The sequence below is a fragment of the Macrotis lagotis genome, chromosome 4, assembly GCF_037893015.1.
Source record: "Macrotis lagotis isolate mMagLag1 chromosome 4, bilby.v1.9.chrom.fasta, whole genome shotgun sequence".
In the NCBI taxonomy this organism is placed as follows: domain Eukaryota; kingdom Metazoa; phylum Chordata; class Mammalia; order Peramelemorphia; family Peramelidae; genus Macrotis; species Macrotis lagotis.
The window spans coordinates 269,638,435-269,661,307 of record NC_133661.1 but is presented as its reverse complement, the minus strand read 5'-3'; the positions used below and the strand labels follow the sequence as shown (position 1 = coordinate 269,661,307).

Genomic DNA, 22,873 nt, shown 5'->3' with positions numbered 1-22,873 from the left:
GTATTTCTCCTAGTAGTTTTTGTAATGTATGTAATATATTTACCTTACTTATATCTAAATGTGGGGGTGTAATATTTATTTTTGTAGGATTGTTCAGTTGTCCCAGATAATTAATGGATGGATGTCTCTGGATTTTTTCAGGAGCTACTTTGAGACCTTGACATGCCTTTTCTAACTCATGTAAAGCTGTCTCTAAAAGATTAACTTATGAGATACTAGTATATCATCCATATAATGGAGAATAATAATATCCTTAAAAGTATTTCAGATAGGCTGTAATATCTTGTCCACAAAATATTGAAGCATTGTAGGGCTGTTCTTCATCCCTTGTGGCAATATCCGCCACTGAAACCATTTCATAGTTGACTTTAAATTAAAAGAGGGTATAGAGAAGGCAAATCTAATAGCATCCTCTGCATGTATGGGTATAGAGTAAAAACAGTTTTTAATATCAATTACCCATAAAGGGCAACTTTCCGGAATCATGTTGGCACAGGGGAGTCTAGGTTGTAAAGCTCCCATTGATTCCATAGAATTGTTTACAGCTCTGAGATCAGTAAGAATCCTCCATTTTCCTTATTTCTTTTTAATAGCAAAGATTGGAGAGTTCCATGGGCTGGTACTTTCCTCAATATGCCCATTCTCAAACTGTTCTTTAATAATTTGTTCTAGAGCCGGCATTTTTTTCTGAACTAAGGGGCCACTGATCTATTGAAATAGGCTCATCTGACTTCCATTTTATCTTAGGGGGGCATAAATTGTTCTTTTTGTTCCTTTTCTACAGTGGCCCCTTATGAAAAATCCATGGAGACTGTGAGTCCTGTTTGTGTCAGCAAGTCCCTTCCCCATAAAATCATGGGAAGTCCTTGTACCACATAAGGTCTAATTTTACCTTGTTTATCTTCAAGTTCCCAATCTAAATAATATTTTGATATCTGAGTGTCCTGTAATCCACCTATGACTATCTGTAACCTTCAGAGGCCGGTTATGATGCCAAATGCTAATAGGAAAAACAGTTTTATCAGCACCAGTGTCTAGCATCCCTTTAAAGTTTCTTTTTCCTACTTTTACAGTAATAATTGGTCTTGAGGCTTGTATCCTTTCGGTAAACATTCCTAAGGTATGTGACTTACTGATCTTAATAAATAATACTCCTTGGGACCTGATTATCATCAATTTCTATATCATTTTGTAAGGGATTGAAAACTGAAATCTCATTTTCTTTTAATATAGCTACTTGAACATGTAAGCCAGTATAGTCTGTACTTGGAGCATTTATTACTAAATATTCATTATCTGTTCAAATTTCTTGTATGTGTAAAAGAACTGTAGTATTGGCCCTGATTAAACAATTCCCTTGGGAACAGAGATCACTTAAAATTGTTCCCTGTGAGAGGTTAACTCCTGATATTTCTGTCTTAATTCCTTTGTCCCTTGATTCACTTCCTTTCCTATCCCTAACATTCCCTATTTGTTTCCCTGGGCCAATGGGGTGTGGCTGGACATTGAGTTTAAATGATATTCACTAACCCAGTGTCCTGGCTTTTTGTATTTAGGACAGGGTGTGGTCGGTCTATTCCCTCCTTCTTTATTGTGTCAGTCTTTCTTCATATGTCCAATGCTGCCACACTTGAAACATTTTGTGCTACTTTTATTAATGCCCCTAGCCATAGTTTGAGCCATGATTTTGGCTGCATACGCTGCAGAAGCTATGCTAGAAAATCTTTGAATCATCTCTTCCAATGATGCATCCCATTTGCTCCCTGTTAAGGCTTTTTTACAATCTGTATTACAATTATTTCTTATCAATTGTTTCAATAGAGTGTCTGTACCTGGGGTGTCCCCCATACTCTTAGCTACAGCATCCTGCATGCTGGCCACAAAGTCAACAAAAGGTTCATCAGGTTTTTGTATGATAGTGGCAAAGGGTTTTTTTACTTTCTCCAAATACAGGGACTCTACCCCAAGCCTCTATTGCACATTTAGCAAGGTTTCCATAAGTTTCCAAAGTATAGGTGATCTGCTGACCATTTGTAGGATTCCGTCTAGCTCCTGTCATTTACTCAAAGCATGTGTTAGCATTTATTGGATTACCTGGATTTAATGAAGCTGCTATGTTCCTGCAATGTTCCTTAAATTCTGACATCCATGCTACTGCTTCACCAGGTGTTAGACAAGCCCTGATTACTACCTTCCAATCATTTGGTGTAAGAACATGAGTTTCCAAATATTTTAACTGCAAATGTACATAGGGTGGTTTCACCCCATATTCTTTAACTGCCTTCTTTAACTCTTTTAATTGACTAATAGGAACCACATTATGTCTTCTAATTCTAGCTTGTTGTCCAGCATTAGGATACACTTGAGTGTCTTCTAAGACAGGCATCATTATTCCCAAATCTGTGAGGTTTTTCTCCCTGTTGTAGTGCTTGAAATAACCCCTTTTTAAAAGGTGATAATTCGAATTCCTTATTCTCTGAACTAGTTAATGAATTCGCAAGCCCTTTTGGACTATCTATGGGTTTGTTCATAATGGTCTTAAGCGGTTTTTGACTTATTAAAAGCCTAGTCAACTGACTGCATTTCTCTGCTAATTCTGTGATTTCTTTTTCTAATCTATCCATTGTTTCCTTGTTAACCCTTGCTCTTTCATTTTTAAGTGGACCCAAATGCGATACAATAAGTTGTTAAGGACTGAAGAGCTGGTCCTCTCTTGACCAGACCTAGGAGCAGAAGTTTGCATTTCTGTGTGATTCACCTGTATAAACAGACCTAACCAAATTATGCATAAAAATATTCCTTTGGTGACAGGTTCATGCTTATGAAGTTCAGTCATTTGTTCCCCTACTATGATCCGATCAATCATGTCACTGGGCATTCTTTCTAGCACTCAGGGGGATGCTTTATTAACTACTTCTAAATATTTCCTAATATCTCTGATTTGTACTGTACAGTCCTGTTTCTTTAAGGCTTTATATAACAATCTTATGTGCTTGTCTTTATAGGAAACCCCTAATACTTGCCCCATGATAAGAATATTCTTACCTCATCGGTCTGTATACTGGGCTGTAGCCGGAGACCTCCTGGATCCACAGAGGCTGATCCGCCCTGTGGTTGAAGTCCTTCAAGGATCTTCCCCTACCATGTTGGGATTCCAAGTGAAATGAAATGGTGCACCAACTACTTTGAGTTCTTTGACCAGCAAAGACCTTGTTCTCAGCTACAGTGAAAGGAGGAAAGACAGGAGCCTCTTTTTGTAGGAACAAAATGCCAAAAGACCACTTTATTGAGTATCCTTAACTTCTATATATCTTACCAATGTCCTTGGACAGCACAAACATATCTTGTGAGATAATCAGTGGGAGCCAACCATACAAACAGATCATAAAGTTGTTTGCCCAAATCCTTGTCATATTTCCTTATCTTTACAGTTTTGGCATAATTCTGTTATCTCAGGATGAGCCCCTTCCTGGGCAAACACAAAAGTAGGAGAATGAAGGCATCCAGAGATACTGAGCCACAGTATTGCAAAATAACAGAGGGGCAAGAGGATCTTAGAAATCTTTGTCCTTGTTATCTCACAGCTGTGGTCCTCAAGGATCAAGTACATACATATTTTTAATAAACAAGCTTACAGATAAGTCATTTTCAGTATGAATAGTTAGGATTAAGGGAAACAGATACATGAGATAATTTTTATAAACTGTTCATCAGATTCTGAAGGGTTGTTTTGTTTTATTTTTCTGCCTCTGGATGGGGATGACATTGTCCATAGCCAGTCAAATGGTTGTCCTAGCTCTCTGAACTGCTGAGAGGAGCTGCTTCCATTAAGGTTGATCATTTCATGATGTTGTTGATCATTTCATGATGTTGTTGTTAATATGTACATTTTTCTCTTGGTTCTGTTCCCTTTGCTCAGCATCAGATCCTGTAAGTCTTCCAGGCTTCTCTAGAGTTCAGCCATTTATGGTTTCTTATAGAACAATAGTATTCATGTACCATACCTTGTTTAGTCATTCCCCAATTGATGTGCTTTCCCTCAATTACCAATTCTTTGCCACTACAAAAAAAAGAGTTGCTATGAATATTTTGGAGCATGTGGGACTTTTCCCATTTTTTATGATTTCTTCTGCATATAGCCTTGAATTGGAATTGCTGGATCAAGAGGAATAAACACTTTCATTGCTCCTTTATATCATTCTAATTTTAAAACATGTGCTGCCAAAGTGAACACTCTCCTTCTCTTCCTTTCTTCCTCCTCTTTCCTTGTCATCAGGATAAAATGACTTGCCCAGAGTTACATAGATAGCAAATGTCTGAAGTCATATTTGAACACAGGTTCTCCAATCTCCAGTACCAATTGCTCTATCCACTCTGTCTGTCCTACTGCTTCTTGATTGCATCTCACACAGTTCTCTTTTTATGACTCCATTTCTCAAAGCTCCCCTTGCTATTTCACTCTATTATGCCTCCAAAATGAACACTTCACATAATTTCCACCATATGTCATTGTCTCCAAGGCAACCATTAATTCCTCCTCCAAATAGCTGCCACTGGCCTCTGGTGATCATCTCATCTATTGTAATTTCCTCTGGTGTAGGAGAATCTGGGAGGGAGGGTTGCTATTTTTTAATTTGATATTTTTCTTTCTCTCAAATAAAATATAGCCTAGCAATATCATAACAATGTCCTGGGTCACATTGCAGCAAATCCTAGTGATATCTATGAAGTTGAATTTAACTTCTCATTCATGTCTCTATGGTATTCAATTATACAGAAACTGTATGTTTATGTATGGTAACCTCAGATCACGAGCATTTATACTGCCCCACTTCCTAGATATTTTTTCAGGGCATTAATTCTTGGTAATTTCTACTGACATAGTCAGTCTTTGATATAACCACACAACTACTAAGTTTGTATCCTTAAAACATTAAAAAAGAAAAGATCATATTTTTACAAAAATATGTATGGCAACTCTTTTTGTGGTGGCTCAGAATTGGAAATTGAAAGGATATCCATCAATAGGGAAATGGCCCATCATTTTTTGTCAAATACAAAGTTCTTGTGCCAAAAGTTTGGATCTCAGGGTTTATCAAATACAAGGTTAGTATGGTCACTTTGAGATCTGGTATGGCTAGGTCATTTTACTGACTATATTTTATGCAACTATGAATTAGAATGCAAATTCATTGTGGTCAGAAATATTTTTTGCTAAAGTCTTCTTACTAATCAATTCATTCCTAGACAAATCTTTTTTTCTTTTCTTGGAGGTGGGCTTTTATTCAAACCTTTCCCTCATTTGTTTAAATATATTTAAATCCAGCCTTTATTTTCCTATTGTTAGACCTTAAACTAGAAATTAAAATTTCCTCACTTCCTTACTTTCTTTTTTCTATTATAATAACTTTTATTGAGATCTTTTATTTTTTATCACTTACACTTCTTATTATCTCCCTCCCCTGACCCCTTTCCTAAGAACCCTTTTATAGCATCTTTTGAAAAGAAGAAAATCAAATTTATCAAGACTAAGCAATATATTAAAAATGGCAGAATAAATTCAGTCAACACCCATGATTCTCCTTTACTTTTGAAAAAAAAATAGCAGTCACCAAAAACTTCAACTATTTCTTCTTTGGAAAAAGTTTGGTTCTTAGGATTTTACAACATTGTTTCCATTTTAATTATTATATTATTTTCTTTCATATCATTTTTAATTATTGTATATATTCTTTTCCCAGTTATACTGACTCTACTTTGTATCAATTCATTGTCTTTCCATATTTCATGGTTTTCATCTTTACTTTTTAAAAAAATTGAATAGTATTTTATTACCAATTACTTGTAAAACAATATAACACTTTTTAAAAATTTTGAGTTATAAATTCTACTTCCCTTCTTTTCTTTCCTTATGCCTGCGTGTTGATATAGATATATATGATATTATGGAAGGCATATTTTCATAGCAATTATGTTACAAGAGAGGCTCCCCTACCAAAAAAAAAACACTTCACAAAAACAAAGTTAAAAAAACAATATGTTATTACCCGAGTTCAGACTCTATTAGATCTTTCTCTGGAGGATAGAATTTTTCATCGTGAATCCTTGAATTGTCTTCATTAATGTATTGCTCAGGATAGTTCAGTCATTTTTAATTAATCACTGCCCAATATCCTGTTATTATGTGCAATATTCTCCTGGTTCTGCTTACTTTACTCTGCAATAATTCATATAGATTTTACTAGGCTTTTCTGAAATTATCTTATTCATCATTTCTTATAGCACAATAGCATTCCATTAAAACAGGCCAGCAATAGAGGACTCATCTTCCTGAATTCGAATATGGCCACAGATACTTCTTAGCTCTATGACTTTGGGCAAATAACTTATCTCTGTTTGCCTCAGTTCCTTATTTGTAAAATGAGCTGGAGAAGGAGATAGCAAACCATTTTTAATTTTGTCAAGAAAACCCCAAATAGGGTCAAAACTGGTCAGACACAGTTGAAATGACTGGAGAACAACATTCCATTAAAATAATATGCCACAACTTGTTTGGCCATTTCCCTATTGATGGATATCCTTTCAATTTCCAATTCTGAGCCACGACAAAAAGAGTTGCCATACATATTTTTGTAAAAATATGATCTTTTCTTTTTTAATGTTTTAAGGATACAAACTTAGTAGTTGTATTGTTATATCAAAGACTGACTATATATATGATTTGATAGTTCTTTGAACATAGTTCCAAATTGCTCTAGAGAATGATCGGATCAGTTTACAACTCTACCAATAATGCATTCATATCCCAGCCTCCTCACATCTTCTCTAGTATTTATCATTTTCTTTTTCTTTCATATTAACCAATCTGATAAGGTATGAAGCAGTACCTCAGAGTTGTTTCAATCTGCATTTTTCTAATCAATAGTGGTTTAGAGTGTTTTTATATGATTATGGATTGCTTTAATTTATTTTTCTGAAAACTGCCTATCTTTGACCATTTATTAATTAAGGAATAGTGTATTCTAATATGTTTGAATCAGTTCTCAGTATATTTGAGAAATTAGACTTTTTCAGAGATGTTAGATATAAATTTTTTTAAACTCTGCTTTTTTCTAATCTTAGATGCATTGCTTGTGGTTGTGCAAAATGTTTTTAATTAACTATAGAAGTTTGGTCTATATGTAGTTTCTACTAATTTATTTCATAGTTTTCCCATCATTTTTGGTCAAATACAAAGTTCTTGTGCCAAAAGTTTGGATCTCAGGGTTTATCAAATACAAGGTTAGTATGGTCACTTTGAGATCTGGTATGGCTAGGTCATTTTCCTTCATATTTGTTTTCATTGATTCCTTTGATATTCTTGACCTTTTGTTCTTCTTGATTAATTTTATTATTTTTCTAGCTCTAGAATTCTTTTTTGGTATTTTCATTGGTATAGCACTAAATAAGTAAATTAATTTAGGTAGAATTATCATTTATATTATATTGGTTCATCCTATCCATGAGATATTTTCTCAGTTGTTTAGATCTGACTTTATTTGTGTAAGAATTGTTTTTCAATTTTGTTCATGAAGTTCCTGGGTTTGTCTTGTCAGGTAGATTTCCAAATACTTTAAATTGTCTACAATTCTTTTAAATGAAATTTCTCTTTACATCGCTTACTTTGTTGGTAATATATAAAATTGTTGATAATTTATGTGGATTTATTTTATATCTTGTGCCTTTGCTAAAGTTGTCAATTATTTCAAGTAGGGGTCAGAAGCAAAACATTTTTGAGTTAGGACAGGGTAAGAGGCAAGAAAGAGGATAATCAGAACCAAGTATGGGTAATGCACCCAATAATCAGCAAAGGATCTTCTATAGTTTGTGTCTGAGAAGTTTTTTGATTTTCTTACCATCAGTGGACTGAAAGATATGGAGTCACTCCCTCCATTCATTTGTCCCCAAGCACTGTTGTTTGGTGTTTCCTTCACTGGACTGAATTCCACTCTCATTCCATTGAGAGAGATTTTTCTTCTTGACCATATAAATTTCTTGGGCTAGAAAGTTTTGTTTTTAGGGATTTGGGGTTTGTTTTTTAGAGGGAAATTTGGGAGAGATTAGTTGAGTCCCTGACCTTACTATACCAGATTGATTCCACTCTCAGTTTATACTATTTCTTCAGGAAAGAAATATTCAGTCAGTTAAATATCTACTAGGTGTCAAACATGTGCTAAGAGCTGGAGATACAAACAAAGCTTTCAAAAAACACTCTCTGCTCTGAGGGTACACAGATAAAAAGAGGAGAAAAATGTATTAACAGTTGCTTTCAAGATTTACAGAAAAAGTTGTAGATAATCTTGGAGGAAAATCATTAAGATAAAAGACTGGAAAAAGTTGTATTGCAGAAGTGAAAACTTTAGCTGAAATTTGAAGAAAGTCAGGGAAACCAGAGATATGGAATAAGAGAATTTAAAGCATGGGGAAGAAATGTGAAACTGCCCAGAATCAGGAGATGAATTGTCACATTTAAAGAAGATGAAAAATACTGTCAGGGGATCACAGAATACATGGAGGGGAGTTAAGGTACAAGGAAACTGGAAAAATAGGAAGAATTCAGGTTAGGAAAGACTTTATACAATATACATTTACAAAGGAAATATATATGAAACCAAATATATGATAGTTTGAAAGCCAGCTCACTAACAATTGAACTACTCAGGAAAGCCTACATGGTGAAGATGGTACTTAAGTTGTACTGAGGTTGAGATAGAGGGAATACTTTCTAGGCATTATAGAACTTTGTGCAAATACACAAAAATAAAAAATGGGCAACAGATAAAATTATAGATTGTTTGGATCACACAGTTCTGTTCCATGAAGCCAGAAATTGGAAAAAATGAAACTGGTTGTAGTCAGGTTGCAAAGGTTTTCAAAAGTTAAACAGAAAAGTTTATAGTTTATCTTAGCCAGAAGTAAGGGGAACAACTGGACTTGGTTTGGGAATTGCACTTAAAGAAAATAACTGGCTAAAATATGAAGGATGAATTGGAGCAATGGTGTCAAACTCAAATGATGTCAAATACAAGTTACTAAATTGTACATAAGGATATTAACTTAGAAAACCATATATTGGCATTGTCTAAATTATAATTATAAATTTGTTAAATATTTCTCTTATATTTTAAATTCTATTCTCTAGAATGTGTTTTAGGCTGTATTGGACCATGTACCTTTTACATCTTTGGACTAAAATAGTGACATTTGGGGATTGTGTGTTCTCTGACTTATGTCCCTGTACTCAGAAAGGATAAGATTGGACCCATGTTGAGTTATATCTCTTCAGACCTTGCATACCATGCTTGCTGTCTTTACTCCAGTTTCTTCCTTGATTTTCCTTTCATCCTGTGGATGAATCCAATCAGTTTATAGAAAACAGGAAATAGGGAGGGTGTTCTGTACAAAATTACTGTGGCCTCTGAGTTCTCTAATCTATTGGCCTCCACAAGGGGACACATGCTTTCTCCCCACACACTATTCCTCCAAAGACTGGGTAGAGTCAAAGTCTGTCACTTGCTGCCATTGGGGGAAAATATGGGGTGAGGTATATTGGTCCCAATATGCACTCTAGGCATGAGCCCACAGATGAGTGCTCTAAGAGCATGGATGAAAGCATTTAGAAGAAAAATATTCCAGCAGTTTAAGAATTAGTTTTTGCTGGTGTTAATTCAAGTGTATTTTGCCTTTCCCCCCTATGGATCCATATAACTCTTCTTCTAGTGAGTTTTTGATAGTTCATGTAGTCTAAGAATTTTTTGTCTCACCATATATTGATTCTATGATCCAAAAACTCTCCTGCTATTATTTTGAAGTACTCTCCTTTCATTGGATCCAGTGACAAAAATGCTATCTGGTAACTCTTAATTCATAAAGATGTTTTCTAGTTTCCTTAGCATTCATTGTAGTCCCCATATCATTCTTCAAAACTGGAATTAGTATTTAGGTTTAATAAGATTCTGAAATCTCCAACAAGATTCAAATTACAGACAGTATAACTAAAGATTCGTATCTATTCATCATAATTCAGCATAACAGGCAATTGCCAGCTACAATGACATATCTTGTTCCTGAAGTTAATATTAGCTGCTCTTTGTAATGACAGAACCTGTGCAACTTGAATCATCACTGAATGGGAAACTATTTTCATCAGGTGGTCTTGCTTTGAAGAGTTTCAATTATATTTTAGCTCTACTGGTTTAGTGATTTCCTTTCTCACTTTATTTTTTATGTCACATTCTTAAGCTGTGTATTTGACACAGATTTTCATTTTATTTTTTTCTTTTCACATATTTTCCCCAGCTACATTCCCCATGAAATGCTCTTTCCATTTTCCCTAAGAATATAGTTTGTTCCTGACAAGCCAGTTGAGAAATTCCACTAATTTTTTCAACCCTTTTTCTAGAAAGATAAATCTGTATTTAATGCATAGTAGTTACACTTGCCACAAAGAGACATAAAAATATAACAAATTTCTTCCAACCACTGAAATATCAATCTTATGCTCCAATTTTGAAAAAAAAATAACCCATATTTCTCTGACAACCTCACTGATAATTCTTCCATAGAGCTGTTGTGACAAATACTTATTTCTGGAGACTCCCATGCAAGACTTTTTTGCTTTGTTTTGTTTGTTTCGTTTTACTGGACTTTTCAACCATTTTCAGAAGGCCAGATTTATTTTCTTTACAGCATCCTAATACAAACATAATTATCTTTTGCTGTTATCTGCCAGAAGTTCTGAATAAATTCACCTTCCAACCATTCTGAGTCTTATTTCTCCTTTCATTACTGATAAGAACCCATACTGCCTCTATGAATGTTGCTTCTTTACTATAACACTGAATTTTCTTATTTAACATGTATCAACTTCCTGCTAGGTGATTCAGGTATATTATTTTTTTCAGAAATGTTTAATGGAATTTCATTTATAAAAAAGTTCTATTATGGTAATTCACTTAGAAATCTGTTTTGGAAACAGAAATGCATTTTCCAAGTAATTAGTAATATAAAAGATGGCTGAAATTCCTAGGGCATTCTAAAAAATCTATTTAACCCATAAAATGAGAGTCATAACCACTTCTTAAGAGCAAAATAAATAAATGTCTTTGATTCTTCTTTTGGCTTATTTATTTTCATATTATCACAATAATTGTGTTGTAAAAGTAAACATAAACTTCCCTCCCCTCCAAAAGATACAGAAATCTCAAGAGAAATGAAGTGAGAGAAAAAAAAGTGTATTTCAGTGTGTGTTCACATACCTTCAACTCTATTTCTGGGATGGGTTACCTTCTTTATCATAATCATAAGTCCATCAGAGAAGTTGCTTCAATATCTTTTCCCACAGTTGCTATTATTTGCTGTATTTCCCTCCATTCTATTCCTCCCCATTCCTATTTATTCTACTCTCTCTCTCTCTCTCTCTCTCTCTCTCTCTCTCTCTCTCTCTCTCTCTCTCTCTCTCTCTCTCTTTCTCTCTCTCCCCCCCTCTCTCCTTTCCCCTAACCTTCCTCAAAAGTGTGTTGTATCTGATTACCCTCTCCCACAATCTTCCCTCTCTTCTATCACCTACTACCCCCCCCCCCAATCCCCTTTATCCTATTCCTTTCCTCTCATTTTTCTTCAGGGTAAGATAGATTTCTATACCATAGTAAGTGTGTATGTCATTTCCTCTCTGAGTCATTTCTGTTGAGAATGAAGGCTCATTCATTCCCTCTTGCCTTCCCCCATTCCACTTCATTGTAAAAGCTTTTCTTGACTCTTTTATATGAACTATCTTAGCCCATTCTACCTGTCATTTTCCTTCCTTCCAGTACTTTCCTTTATCACCCATTGACTCCAACTTTATACCATATTATACCATCATATTCAACTCCCTTCTGTTTCTTGTCTATATATCCTCCTTCTAATTACTCTTATAAATGACAAGATTCATATGAGTTATCAGTTTCTTCTTCCAATGAAGGAATGCACACATTTCAGCATCATTAAGTTCCTCATAATTAGTCCTTCTTGTCTACCCTCTCTATGCTTCACCTGAATCCTGTATTAAGAGGGGAAACTGAATGGTGTCATCTTTTCAAACACAGAATGTTGTTCACTGCTAACTATAACTATAACATCTGAGATCATCAAAGAGTATCCTATTTTCTTGGAGGGAGGGTAGTTTACCTTTTTATATGTTTTCTGGGATACACATGAATTACTATCATAACAGACTCATTCTTCAGGGGAATAGAATTGTTGACTTCTCTTGACAGCCTCACACACAGTCTACAGAGTTTGAGCATAATATTAATATACAAGATAAAACCATGATATAGAAGATTCCTTGGGGGATAGAGTCAGACAATTCTTTAATTATCTTCTTTATTCCATTTCCAATAGAGTACCTACCATAACACACTAGAGAAGCAAAAAAAATGTCTAGGTAAAAGATTTCTCTACAGTGCAACTTTGTCACACTTTTTCTCTGTTCAGTGGGATACTTCTGCTCAAAGATATCAAACTTGTAATTTGGATTATATAATCTGGCAGGAATGCTTTTATTTCCTTTAACCATTTGAATGTCACATTTATAATCCCAGAAAGATGATACTGTCAACAATAATGTCATTTCCCACGACTTCATTAATTTTAGAGCACATTTATACTCATACACAAACTGATATGCATTACTGATAAATGCATATATATATATATATATATATATATGTGTGTGTGTGTGTGTGTGTGTGTGTGTGTGTGTGTGTATGTATGTGTATATACCTTTGCTAATTAGTGGGAATACAAATACAGTTAAAAAAAGAAAACACTGGTATGCAAGGAGCTTATATTTTAATAGAGGGAGACAATACCAAAATGGGAGTTGAAACATTAGACTGAGGAGTAAAAAGAACAAAGGTAGCACAAGAGAATATTAGATATTAAATTCCTGAAAATCAAAAGCATATCAAAGAATGATAAGCAGGGCAAGTCTGGGTTTCTCCCAGAAGCAGAAGTTGGGAAATAATTCATTAACGGGAGAAGGAAACTAGCATATAGAGGCAATGTTCCAAGGTGAGAAGTCAGCACTCAGGATACCATCAGTAGCCCATGCAATTCTATATGACTGAAAGCTGGGGAGGAGATATAAAATTGAATTGGTAAGGAAGGAATTTTCTTAGCAAGAATGCTTATATTTGTTTTAGGAGAAGTAGCCTGAAATACTATATAGACCACTCAATGAGACTTGGGTTCAAGTTCTATTTCATACACTTACTTGCCTCAGTTTGTTTATCTGTAAAATTTAGACAGTTCTAAATCTCTGATTCCAAATCACAACTCCAGTCATAAAATAGCATATTCATAATACATATCTATATATGTATACCATCATATTCAACTCCCTTCTGTTTCTTGTCCATATATCCTCCTTCTAGCCGCTCTTATAAATGAGAAGATTCAGATGAGTTATCATGCACTCACAAAATTATTCTGACTGCATTGCCTACTAATTTGTTATGTAACCTCAATTGGGTACTCACAACTGATAGATAACCCTTTACATATCTCTAATTAACTTAGTGATTTTTCCATACCTTTTCATCTCTTCTCAAATCTTTTGTGATTCCTTTTATTCCCCATCATTTCCCAACTGAAAACTTTGCTCATATTTTACTGAAAAAATTAAGATGATTTTGCTAGTGATTCCTCTACTTTTCTCCTCATTATCTCACATTATTCAGATGTCTTTTCCCACTTCTACTTCTCTCCCATATTATGAAGTGACCCTTCTCTTTGCCAAGGCCAACACTTCAACACATAAGATTCAGTTCCATTCTTTCTTCTCTGGTCTTTCTCTTTCCAACTTTCTCACATATATATATATATATATATATATATATATATATATATATATATATATATGTATATATATATACATATATATATATGTGTGTATATAATGTGTATATATAATGTGTGTATATATATGTGTATATATATATATATATATATATATATATATATATATATATATATACACATTCTCTGTTTATTGCCTTCTCTATTGCCTATAAACTCTTCTGCCTACATCTTCATCATCCTAAGGAATCCTCATTCATTCTGTCATTAAACAACATAAATTCAAAATGTTCAAAAACTGAACTAATTTGCTTCTCAAAACCCCATCCACTTTGAAACTTTCTTACTGTTCTCAAGGTCATCACAATCCCCTAAGTCTCCCACATTTTCAACCTTTATATCATTCTTGATTCACTGGTATCTTTTATCTCTTGATTTATGTTTTGCTATGATTTGAATATAGTATTGTATTTTTTTCTAATTACATGTAAAGACTAATTTTAACATTCATTAAAATTTTTTGAGTTCCAAGTTTTCTTCTTCCTTCCTTCACTTCCCACATCCCTAAGATGGTAACAATTTGGTATAGGTTTTTATGTGCAGTCATATAAAACATATTTCAATTTCAGTCATATTGTGAAAGAAGGAAGAAATCAAAAGAAAATAAAAGACAATATTAAGCTTTGATCTGCATTCAGATTCCATTTTTTCCTCTAGCTGTTTTCTCTAGCATTTTCCCTCATAAGTCCTTTGGATAATTGTCTTATATAATTGTATTGATGAGAATAGCTGACATTCAAAGTTGATCATCATAGAATGTTGCTGTTACTATGTGCAGTGTTCTCCTGGTTCTGCTCACTTAACTTTGTATCAGTTTATTTATATCCTTCTATGTTTTTTCAAAATCAGTCTTGACATTTCTTATAGTGCAATAGTATTATTTTACATTCATATACTACAACTTGTTCAGTCATTACTCAATTGATGGGCATGTCCTGTATTTCCAATTTTTTGTCACCACAAAAAGTTGCATTAAATATTTTAGCACATGCATACCTTTCATAACATCTCAAAAATAGTTCACCTTTTCTTCTCTGATATAACTACCTCCCTGATGCAGGTCATTATCATTTCATATCTAGATTATTACAAGAGTCTTGTTTATTCTACAAGTCGCTCCCCTCCTGTCGATTCTCAGCTGCCAAAGTGATTTTTAGTAAAGACTACAAAATATAATGGAAATTTTCAATTAGTTCATCCATTTAATTGAAAACTTCAAAAAAATAGGAGCAGAAGTGTGGTAAAAATATTCATCCATGTTATAGGAACACCTCTAAAACCAACAATTTCTTATTTCAGGTTTAATGATGGGAAAATTGAGACACTCACAATTAAAGTGAACATTTGACCAAAGGAAAGAAGTTGTTGCCTTACCTTCAGGAATAATAGAAAGGATTCTGTGGAACTTAGCTTTTTTTGGACATGATCTTCCTTATCTTTCTGGAAACTGCATCTACTCAGTCACACACAGGATCTGAATCATTCACTAACTAAACAGCCCTGATTATACAAAGCTACATATGTTTATTCTCTCAAATTGAGAAGCTTCAACAGGGGAATTTGAACAAATTAGATTGTTTGAGAGTATGATAACTATGTCAGAGATAATTTAGAAGTGATGTCAGGAAAATACTAGTAGTCCAAAACGCATCATCCCTAGATGGCAATGTCCTAATGATTTTCTAAAGGAACTTCAACCATTTCAATAACTAGAAATTCCTCCTGTTATGTGTTATAATAATGGAGATCAAAAGAAGGAAAAGAAATAGTAAAAACAAAACAAAAAATGTGGAGATTAAAGACAATAATCTTAGGTCTTTCCTCCTGCTCTTTGAAAGGACCAACCCTCAAGTCTTTTATGAAATATTCCTCCTAGCATGGACAGTACAAAGGGGAACAGTAAAAAGCAAAATAGGAATAAAAGAAAATACCAGAAATATAGTCAAAAACATAAAAAGTCAGAAATCCTAAGCCTTATTTTCCTTTCTTCAAAAAGAAAACATTTCAAGATGCAAAGTGCTAATGATTAACTAGAGCCACAGCACAATTTTTGACATCTCCAGTATAAATGTCTTTCTCTGATACAAGTTGGTCATGATTTGCAGGAGTAGCTCCAGGAACATCAAGGCTTTGCCAAGAAATTTCTGTTAGAGTAAATACTTTTTCAACCTTTATCAAGTTTAATTATTGTAAAGTAGTTAGGAAGTTATGTCTCTTACATATAATATTTCCCAGCATCTAAGTTGATTCTGAGATTCTCCTTATACCACTATTATTAAATATTCCCTTGAAGAAATGAGGAAGAAGATATCTTTCATAACTGTAGGTAGAAAATGAATTCATGATCACTTGAGAGATGGAAATAAAAAAGACAAAATGGCTAATAATTTATAACATTTAAAAATAGTTTAATAATATAAAATCAATATGCTTTAAATCAAGAAACTCTTTTTTTAGGTTTTTTGCAAGGCAAGTAGGGTTAAGTGACTTGCCCAAGGCCACACAGCTAGGTAATTATTAAGTGTCTGAGACTGGATTTGAACCCAAGTACTCCTGACTCCAAGGCCAGTGCTTTATCCACGATGCCACCTAGCCGCCCCTACAAGAAACTCTTTATAGCAAATTTACCTGATAAAGGTCTGGTATCCATGGAAATTGACACAGATATATAAAAATAAGAGCTATTCCTTTTTAAAAGAAAAAAAGATGATTTAGAGCTCTTCCCTAAAGGATTAAACAAGCTCAGGAAAATGAGACAAAAAAGAGTTTATTATATCATACAATACAAACATGTTTTATGGACCAATCAGCAGATTCAACTACATGTACTTTTAAAGATACTTTCATATGAGAGGACAATTGTTATAGGTACACATTTCTAAAACGTAGTGGACTAGTACTGTTTCAGAGATGAGTTCACAATCCAATTACATGCAAATTTCTAAAAAAGTGATCAAGAAAAATGTGATTACCCTTTCCTAGAGGTTGGTACCAACTGAAGTTGCCCTACAATCATATAGATTTCTACTATAAGAGGGCCGATATGCACAACTAGGAAGGGAAGATCATAGATTCACTCAAATTAATTTCACAATAAAGGCTAAATTCTACATATCCCCCAAAATAAATGTCTAAAAAATAGGAGTGAGGTTATCAAGGAAAAACAAAGAAGGTTTCAAAAAGACCATGAGAAAATGTTCCAAATCTCTAATAAAGAAATAAATTGTTTTTAATTTTTTTATATTTAAAGCAATATTAAATTTTATATATTTAAGACTTGCCCAAGGTTACACAACTAGACAACTATTAAGTGTCTGAGGCTGGATTTGAACTCAGGTCTCTTCTTGACTCCAGGGCTGGTGCTCTGTCCACTGCACCACCTAGCTGCCCCTAAAATGAAATTAAAAATTTTTTTTTATTAATTTAAGGCAATGGGGTTAAGTGACATGCCTAAGGTCACAGGTAGGCAATTACTAAGAGTCTGAGTTCAGATTTGAACTCAGGTCCCTTCCTGAATCCAGGGCTGGTGCTCTATCCATTGCATCACCTAGCTGCTCTCCAGAAATGAAATTTAAAACAACTGTATATGCCTAGTGATATTCATAATAAACTTATACCATAATAAAGGAAAGCACTTTCATTGCTGGAAGGAAAATGCATGCCCATCAATTGGGAATGGTAGAATGAACAGTATATGAATATAATAGAATTTATTGTGCCATAGTAAATGACAATAGAAATTAATTCAGAACAACCTAAGAATGCATCTACAAATAGCTGAATAATAGACAAAACTAAGAAAATCATTTTGAATAGTTAAAACATTCTAAAAACAAATAACTTTGAAAGACTTAAGAATTCTGATCAATGCAATGACTGAGCATGCATGACAATAGAGAATTCGTGTTGACATGTTCAATGTATGAAATTTGTCTCATTTTACTGTATTTTTGTTGAAAAGAATTCTTTTTTTCCTATGGGTTGGATGATTTGAGAGAGGGATTTGATGTAGTGATGATAGCGAAAAGAAAATGAAGAAAGTTTGTAGAATTTTCACAAATAAAAAGAAGGTAATGGGAGGTAAAAAAGAAATAAGAGAAGTAACACAACTGAAACTTATATGTGAATTCATAAATGATTTTAAAAAGAAATTCAAACTGTATATAATATAATAAAGGTATTGGATTTTATATAAAATCCATTTCCCTATTTTTTAATGTAGAAATGCTCATGTTTTCTGTCAAACTAAAGAAAATAAAAAATCCAAATTATTTTCAAAAATGAAGATGAAATTTGTATATAATACAATATAGATTTAAGGTAATTCACATACTATAATCAGGTAGGAACAATTGCTGCAACAATTCCATGAAACACATGAAAAGTATGGAGGGTATTCATGTTTGCATGCATAAAGGGAGAAAGTATTGGCTGACTATGCTATATAATACTTTAGATATTAGACTATTCCTCTTCTATTTTATATATTTTTAACAGACATGAGCATTTCTATTAATATCTGTGTGTCTCTCTGTCTCTTTCTGTCTCTCTCCCTCTTTCTCCTATAATTTTATCTATTTTTCTATACATACTTGCATATGCAACCCATGGTAGCTTTCTGAAATGGTGAAATTATTCACAGGAGCATGAAATTCTATAGGATGGATATATGAATTATATCAGAAGTTCCCCATTTTTCTAAGTTCATGGCTTTCTGAATGGCTCAGCAGTTTTTCATGTCACCTCTAGGCCAAAAGAAACATCAGTTCCATTTATTAAGTAGTTATATTCAAATATTTTTAACAATTTAGAAGTCATTTGAAAATGTTATGTAATACATATAAGTGGAAATAATATTTTTATTTTTTTCTTAAATACCACAAGTATTTCTGATGGGTGTTGTACAACTTCTCAGAGGATGAAATCAGATTGGACACCCCACACTCATTTCCTGTTCCACACCAATTTTTGTTTTTATCATAGTAACTGAGGAAGACTCAGTTTTACAAATGAGAAGTTATAAGAGATAAGAATAATTTGTTCCAGTAGCTATGAAGGGGACTGAAGAAAGTGCTGTGGAGCTTGGTCAGACATCAGAGAGCACCAAGGTTATCCACTGCATCTCCAGTCATGGTCAGTCATCTTGACATCTTATCATTGGATTTTTATTTTATTTTATTTAAGACAATGGGATTAAGTGACTTGCCAAGGTCACACAGCCAGGTCATTATTAAACATCTGAGACTGGATTTGAACTCAGATCCTCCTGACTGCAGAGTCAGTACTCTATCCACTATACCATCTTACTCTCCTTGTCCCTGGATTGTGATGACTTGAAGTGAGAGTGAGGCTGATGACTTTTTGCAGCTCTGCCTCACTAAAATCCAGGTTTGTTTTTTTTTTTTGACATTTTAATAAAGGAAAATGGATGAATTTTTTTTACTTTTACAAATTTTAGGTCATTATGTTTGTTACATTAATTATACTATCTTATTTCAAGCATAGAGAAATATAAAATCCAAGTAGTTCCATCCTTCACAATTTTAGGGAGTTTATTTTAGATGAAAAGATCAATCACAATTAAGAAAATTCCCAACACTTGGACAAAAATTAACCTATCATCTCTCTAGTTAACTTCTGCTCTTTTTAAAGTTGATAAAAATTCAGATTATTGGTGAGGAAACAAGATTATATTATCATGTTTTTGTAGACCAGAAGCAGGAAGGGAAATTTTCCTCAGATTTTCCTCAATCTTTGCATAAATTAATGGATTGATGCCATCAGCTAAGTCTTCTGCTCAGTGATGCCTGCCTTATTTACAGGTCTTGTTGACTTGAAGCTTTTAAGCATTTTTATTTACTGCAGTTCAGTATTTATGTAACACAGTTACAAAAAAAAATTAGTTACTGTCTATGGTTACATATCTAACTAATGCTGGAGCAAGGGTACTTTCAGACTCCAAGTGCAATTTCTCTTTCTATTACTCAAGAATGCTAAATAAAATCTAATATACTGTTTTGACTTAAGTTGGAGTTGGTTCAATGGATGTTTGTGTTTTACTTCTAGAGAGTATATGAGGAAAAATTTGTTACTAAATGTTAACACTATATTTTATATCCTCTTTTATAGGATTCTAAACTTGATCTACAATGGAAAAACTGCTTTTTTCCCTGTTGTTCATTGGCATAGCAGTGAGAGCACAGATCTGTCCAAAACGTTGCGTGTGTCAGATTTTGTCTCCTAATCTTGCAACTCTGTGTGCCAAGAAAGGTCTCTTATTTGTTCCACCAAACATTGACAGAAGAACTGTGGAACTCCGACTGGCAGACAATTTTGTTACAAATATTAAAAGGAAAGATTTTGCCAATATGACAAGCTTGGTGGACTTGACTCTATCCCGGAATACAATAAGTTTTATTACACCCCATGCTTTTGCTGATTTACGTAACTTGCGGGCTTTACATTTGAATAGTAACAGACTGACTAAGATCACAAATGATATGTTCAGTGGGCTTTCCAATCTCCATCACCTGATTCTAAATAATAATCAACTTACTTTAATTTCTTCTACAGCATTTGATGATGTTTTTGCCCTTGAGGAACTTGATTTGTCCTACAACAATCTTGAAAATATACCTTGGGAGGCTGTTGAAAAAATGGTCAGTTTGCATACACTTAGTTTGGATCACAATATGATTGACCACATACCTAAAGGGACTTTTTCTCACTTGCATAAAATGACTAGATTAGATGTAACATCAAATAAATTGCAGAAGCTACCACCTGACCCTCTCTTTCAGCGAGCTCAGGTACTAGCAACCTCAGGAATCATCAGCCCATCCACTTTTGCATTAAGTTTTGGTGGAAACCCTTTGCACTGCAACTGTGAATTATTGTGGCTGAGGCGTCTTTCAAGAGAAGATGACTTAGAGACTTGTGCTTCTCCTACACTTTTGTCTGGTCGGTATTTTTGGTCAATTCCAGAGGAGGAGTTTTTATGTGAACCTCCCCTCATCACTCGCCATACACATGAAATGAGAGTATTAGAAGGTCAAAGAGCCACATTGAGGTGCAAGGCTAGGGGAGACCCAGAGCCTGCAATTCACTGGATCTCTCCAGAAGGAAAGCTCATTTCAAATGCAACAAGATCGCTTGTGTATGATAATGGAACACTTGATATTCTTATAACAACTGTAAAGGATACAGGGTCTTTCACCTGCATTGCATCTAATCCTGCAGGGGAAGCCACACAGACAGTGGATCTTCATATAATAAAACTCCCTCATTTGTTAAATAGTACAAATCATATTCATGAGCCTGATCCTGGGTCCTCAGATATTTCGACTTCTACTAAATCGGGTTCTAATACAAGTAGTAGTAATGGGGATACTAAAATGAGTCAAGATAAAAAAGTTGTAGTAGCAGAAGCAACATCCTCTACTGCACTGCTTAAATTCAATTTTCAAAGAAATATACCTGGAATACGTATGTTCCAAATTCAGTACAATGGTACTTATGATGATTCACTTGTTTACAGGTAAGAAAGATTGAACAAATTCTGCCTTCTTACTAATAGAGTTCACTGTAAGACTTGCTCTTGTACACTCTTTTGTTAATCAGTTATGACATTGAGTAGTATGAACAAAATGCCTATTTCTGCTAGTAATTATAAAACTAAACAATAGATGCAGCATAAATATTTTAACTAAATATATGGTTTAAATTTTCTTTAATAACATAAATTTACACATAAAATTTTCCAATTGCGTGACACCTGATTATAAGTTGATGAGCCTTACTTTCATGTACATATCTTATTCAAATGATATTGTATCTTCACAGAACACTTTTGCAATTCTCTTTTTTGGAATTATCCACAAAATCCAAATTTTATTATTTTTAATATACTTAATCAACCAGTAAGTATTTAGAAAGCATGTACAATGTGCTAGATACTTAGCTAAGTATTGAGGACACAAATAAAAAGTCAAAACTGTCTCTCTACTCCCCTGTTCTAATGCTGAAGCTAATATAATACATAAGATATAAAGACTGGACCCATGATTTCTTTGGTGTAAGGAAGTCATAGGTAAGGAAACTACCTACTACTTTTTCTGAAATATATAGTCTTAAGAGAGTTTCCTAGGAGTTGGGGTGGGGCTAGAGTGGGTATCAAATATGACCTACTAGGACAGGTAAGTAGATTAATCAAGGAGGAGGAGAACCAAGGAAGAGCAGAGTCAGAGAACCAGAGAATAGAGAGTATTCATGTTCAGGTGGTCAACAATGGCAAATGCTTCACAGAAGTCAAGAAAAATGAGAATTAAGAAAAGTCCGTTACATCTTATAGTTTAAAAAAATTGCTAACTTTGGAGAAAGCAATTTCAATTAAATGATAAGGTAAAAAATCAGATTGAAGAGGATTTTAGGTAAGATTGAGGAGAGAGAAAGTTGAGGTACTACATGTGGAAGAATTTTTCAAGAAATTTAGCTGAGAAGGGGAAGAGAGATATGAGATGATAATTCATATTATATGATCTATGTAGTGATTTTTAATGATAAGGAAGATTAGCATGTTTCAAGAAATCAGGGAAGGAATCAGTTGATAAAAGTACTGAAGATTAGAAGAAGGGGTCATAAAGGGGGAAACCAGATGGGAACAAAATGGATGGGATCAAATGTATATGATCCAGACATTGTACTATTCTGACCTTGATAAGGAGAGAATTTCCTCTTTATCGAGATCAGGATTAGGGAGAGAATAATAAAGGATGCTATCAGTGTGAAATTAAATGGGTAAAAAACAAGGTTTTGGGGCAAATTGCCAGAAAAATTCCAGTGAAGCATAAGATAAAAAGGGATGAGCAAGTTTGGAAAGTCATTATTTTTGGGGAAATAGAGAATTAATAGAGCAAAGTAAAAAGAGTGACAT

The 22,873-nt window shown here is 33.8% G+C and overlaps 1 protein-coding gene across 10 annotated transcripts in view; it reads left to right on the top strand.

Annotated features, from left to right (window-relative positions):
• The window catches only part of LRFN5 (leucine rich repeat and fibronectin type III domain containing 5), a 380,753-nt gene that overhangs the window by 331,977 nt on the left and 25,903 nt on the right, over positions 1 to 22,873 (top strand). For all 10 annotated transcript variants that reach the window (XM_074235998.1, XM_074235994.1, XM_074235993.1 and 7 more), the window contains one exon: positions 20,071 to 21,478. In XM_074235998.1, coding sequence (XP_074092099.1) covers positions 20,091 to 21,478 — 1,388 coding nt within the window. In that variant the 5' untranslated portion in view covers positions 20,071 to 20,090. The remainder of the gene's footprint in view (positions 1 to 20,070; positions 21,479 to 22,873) is intronic.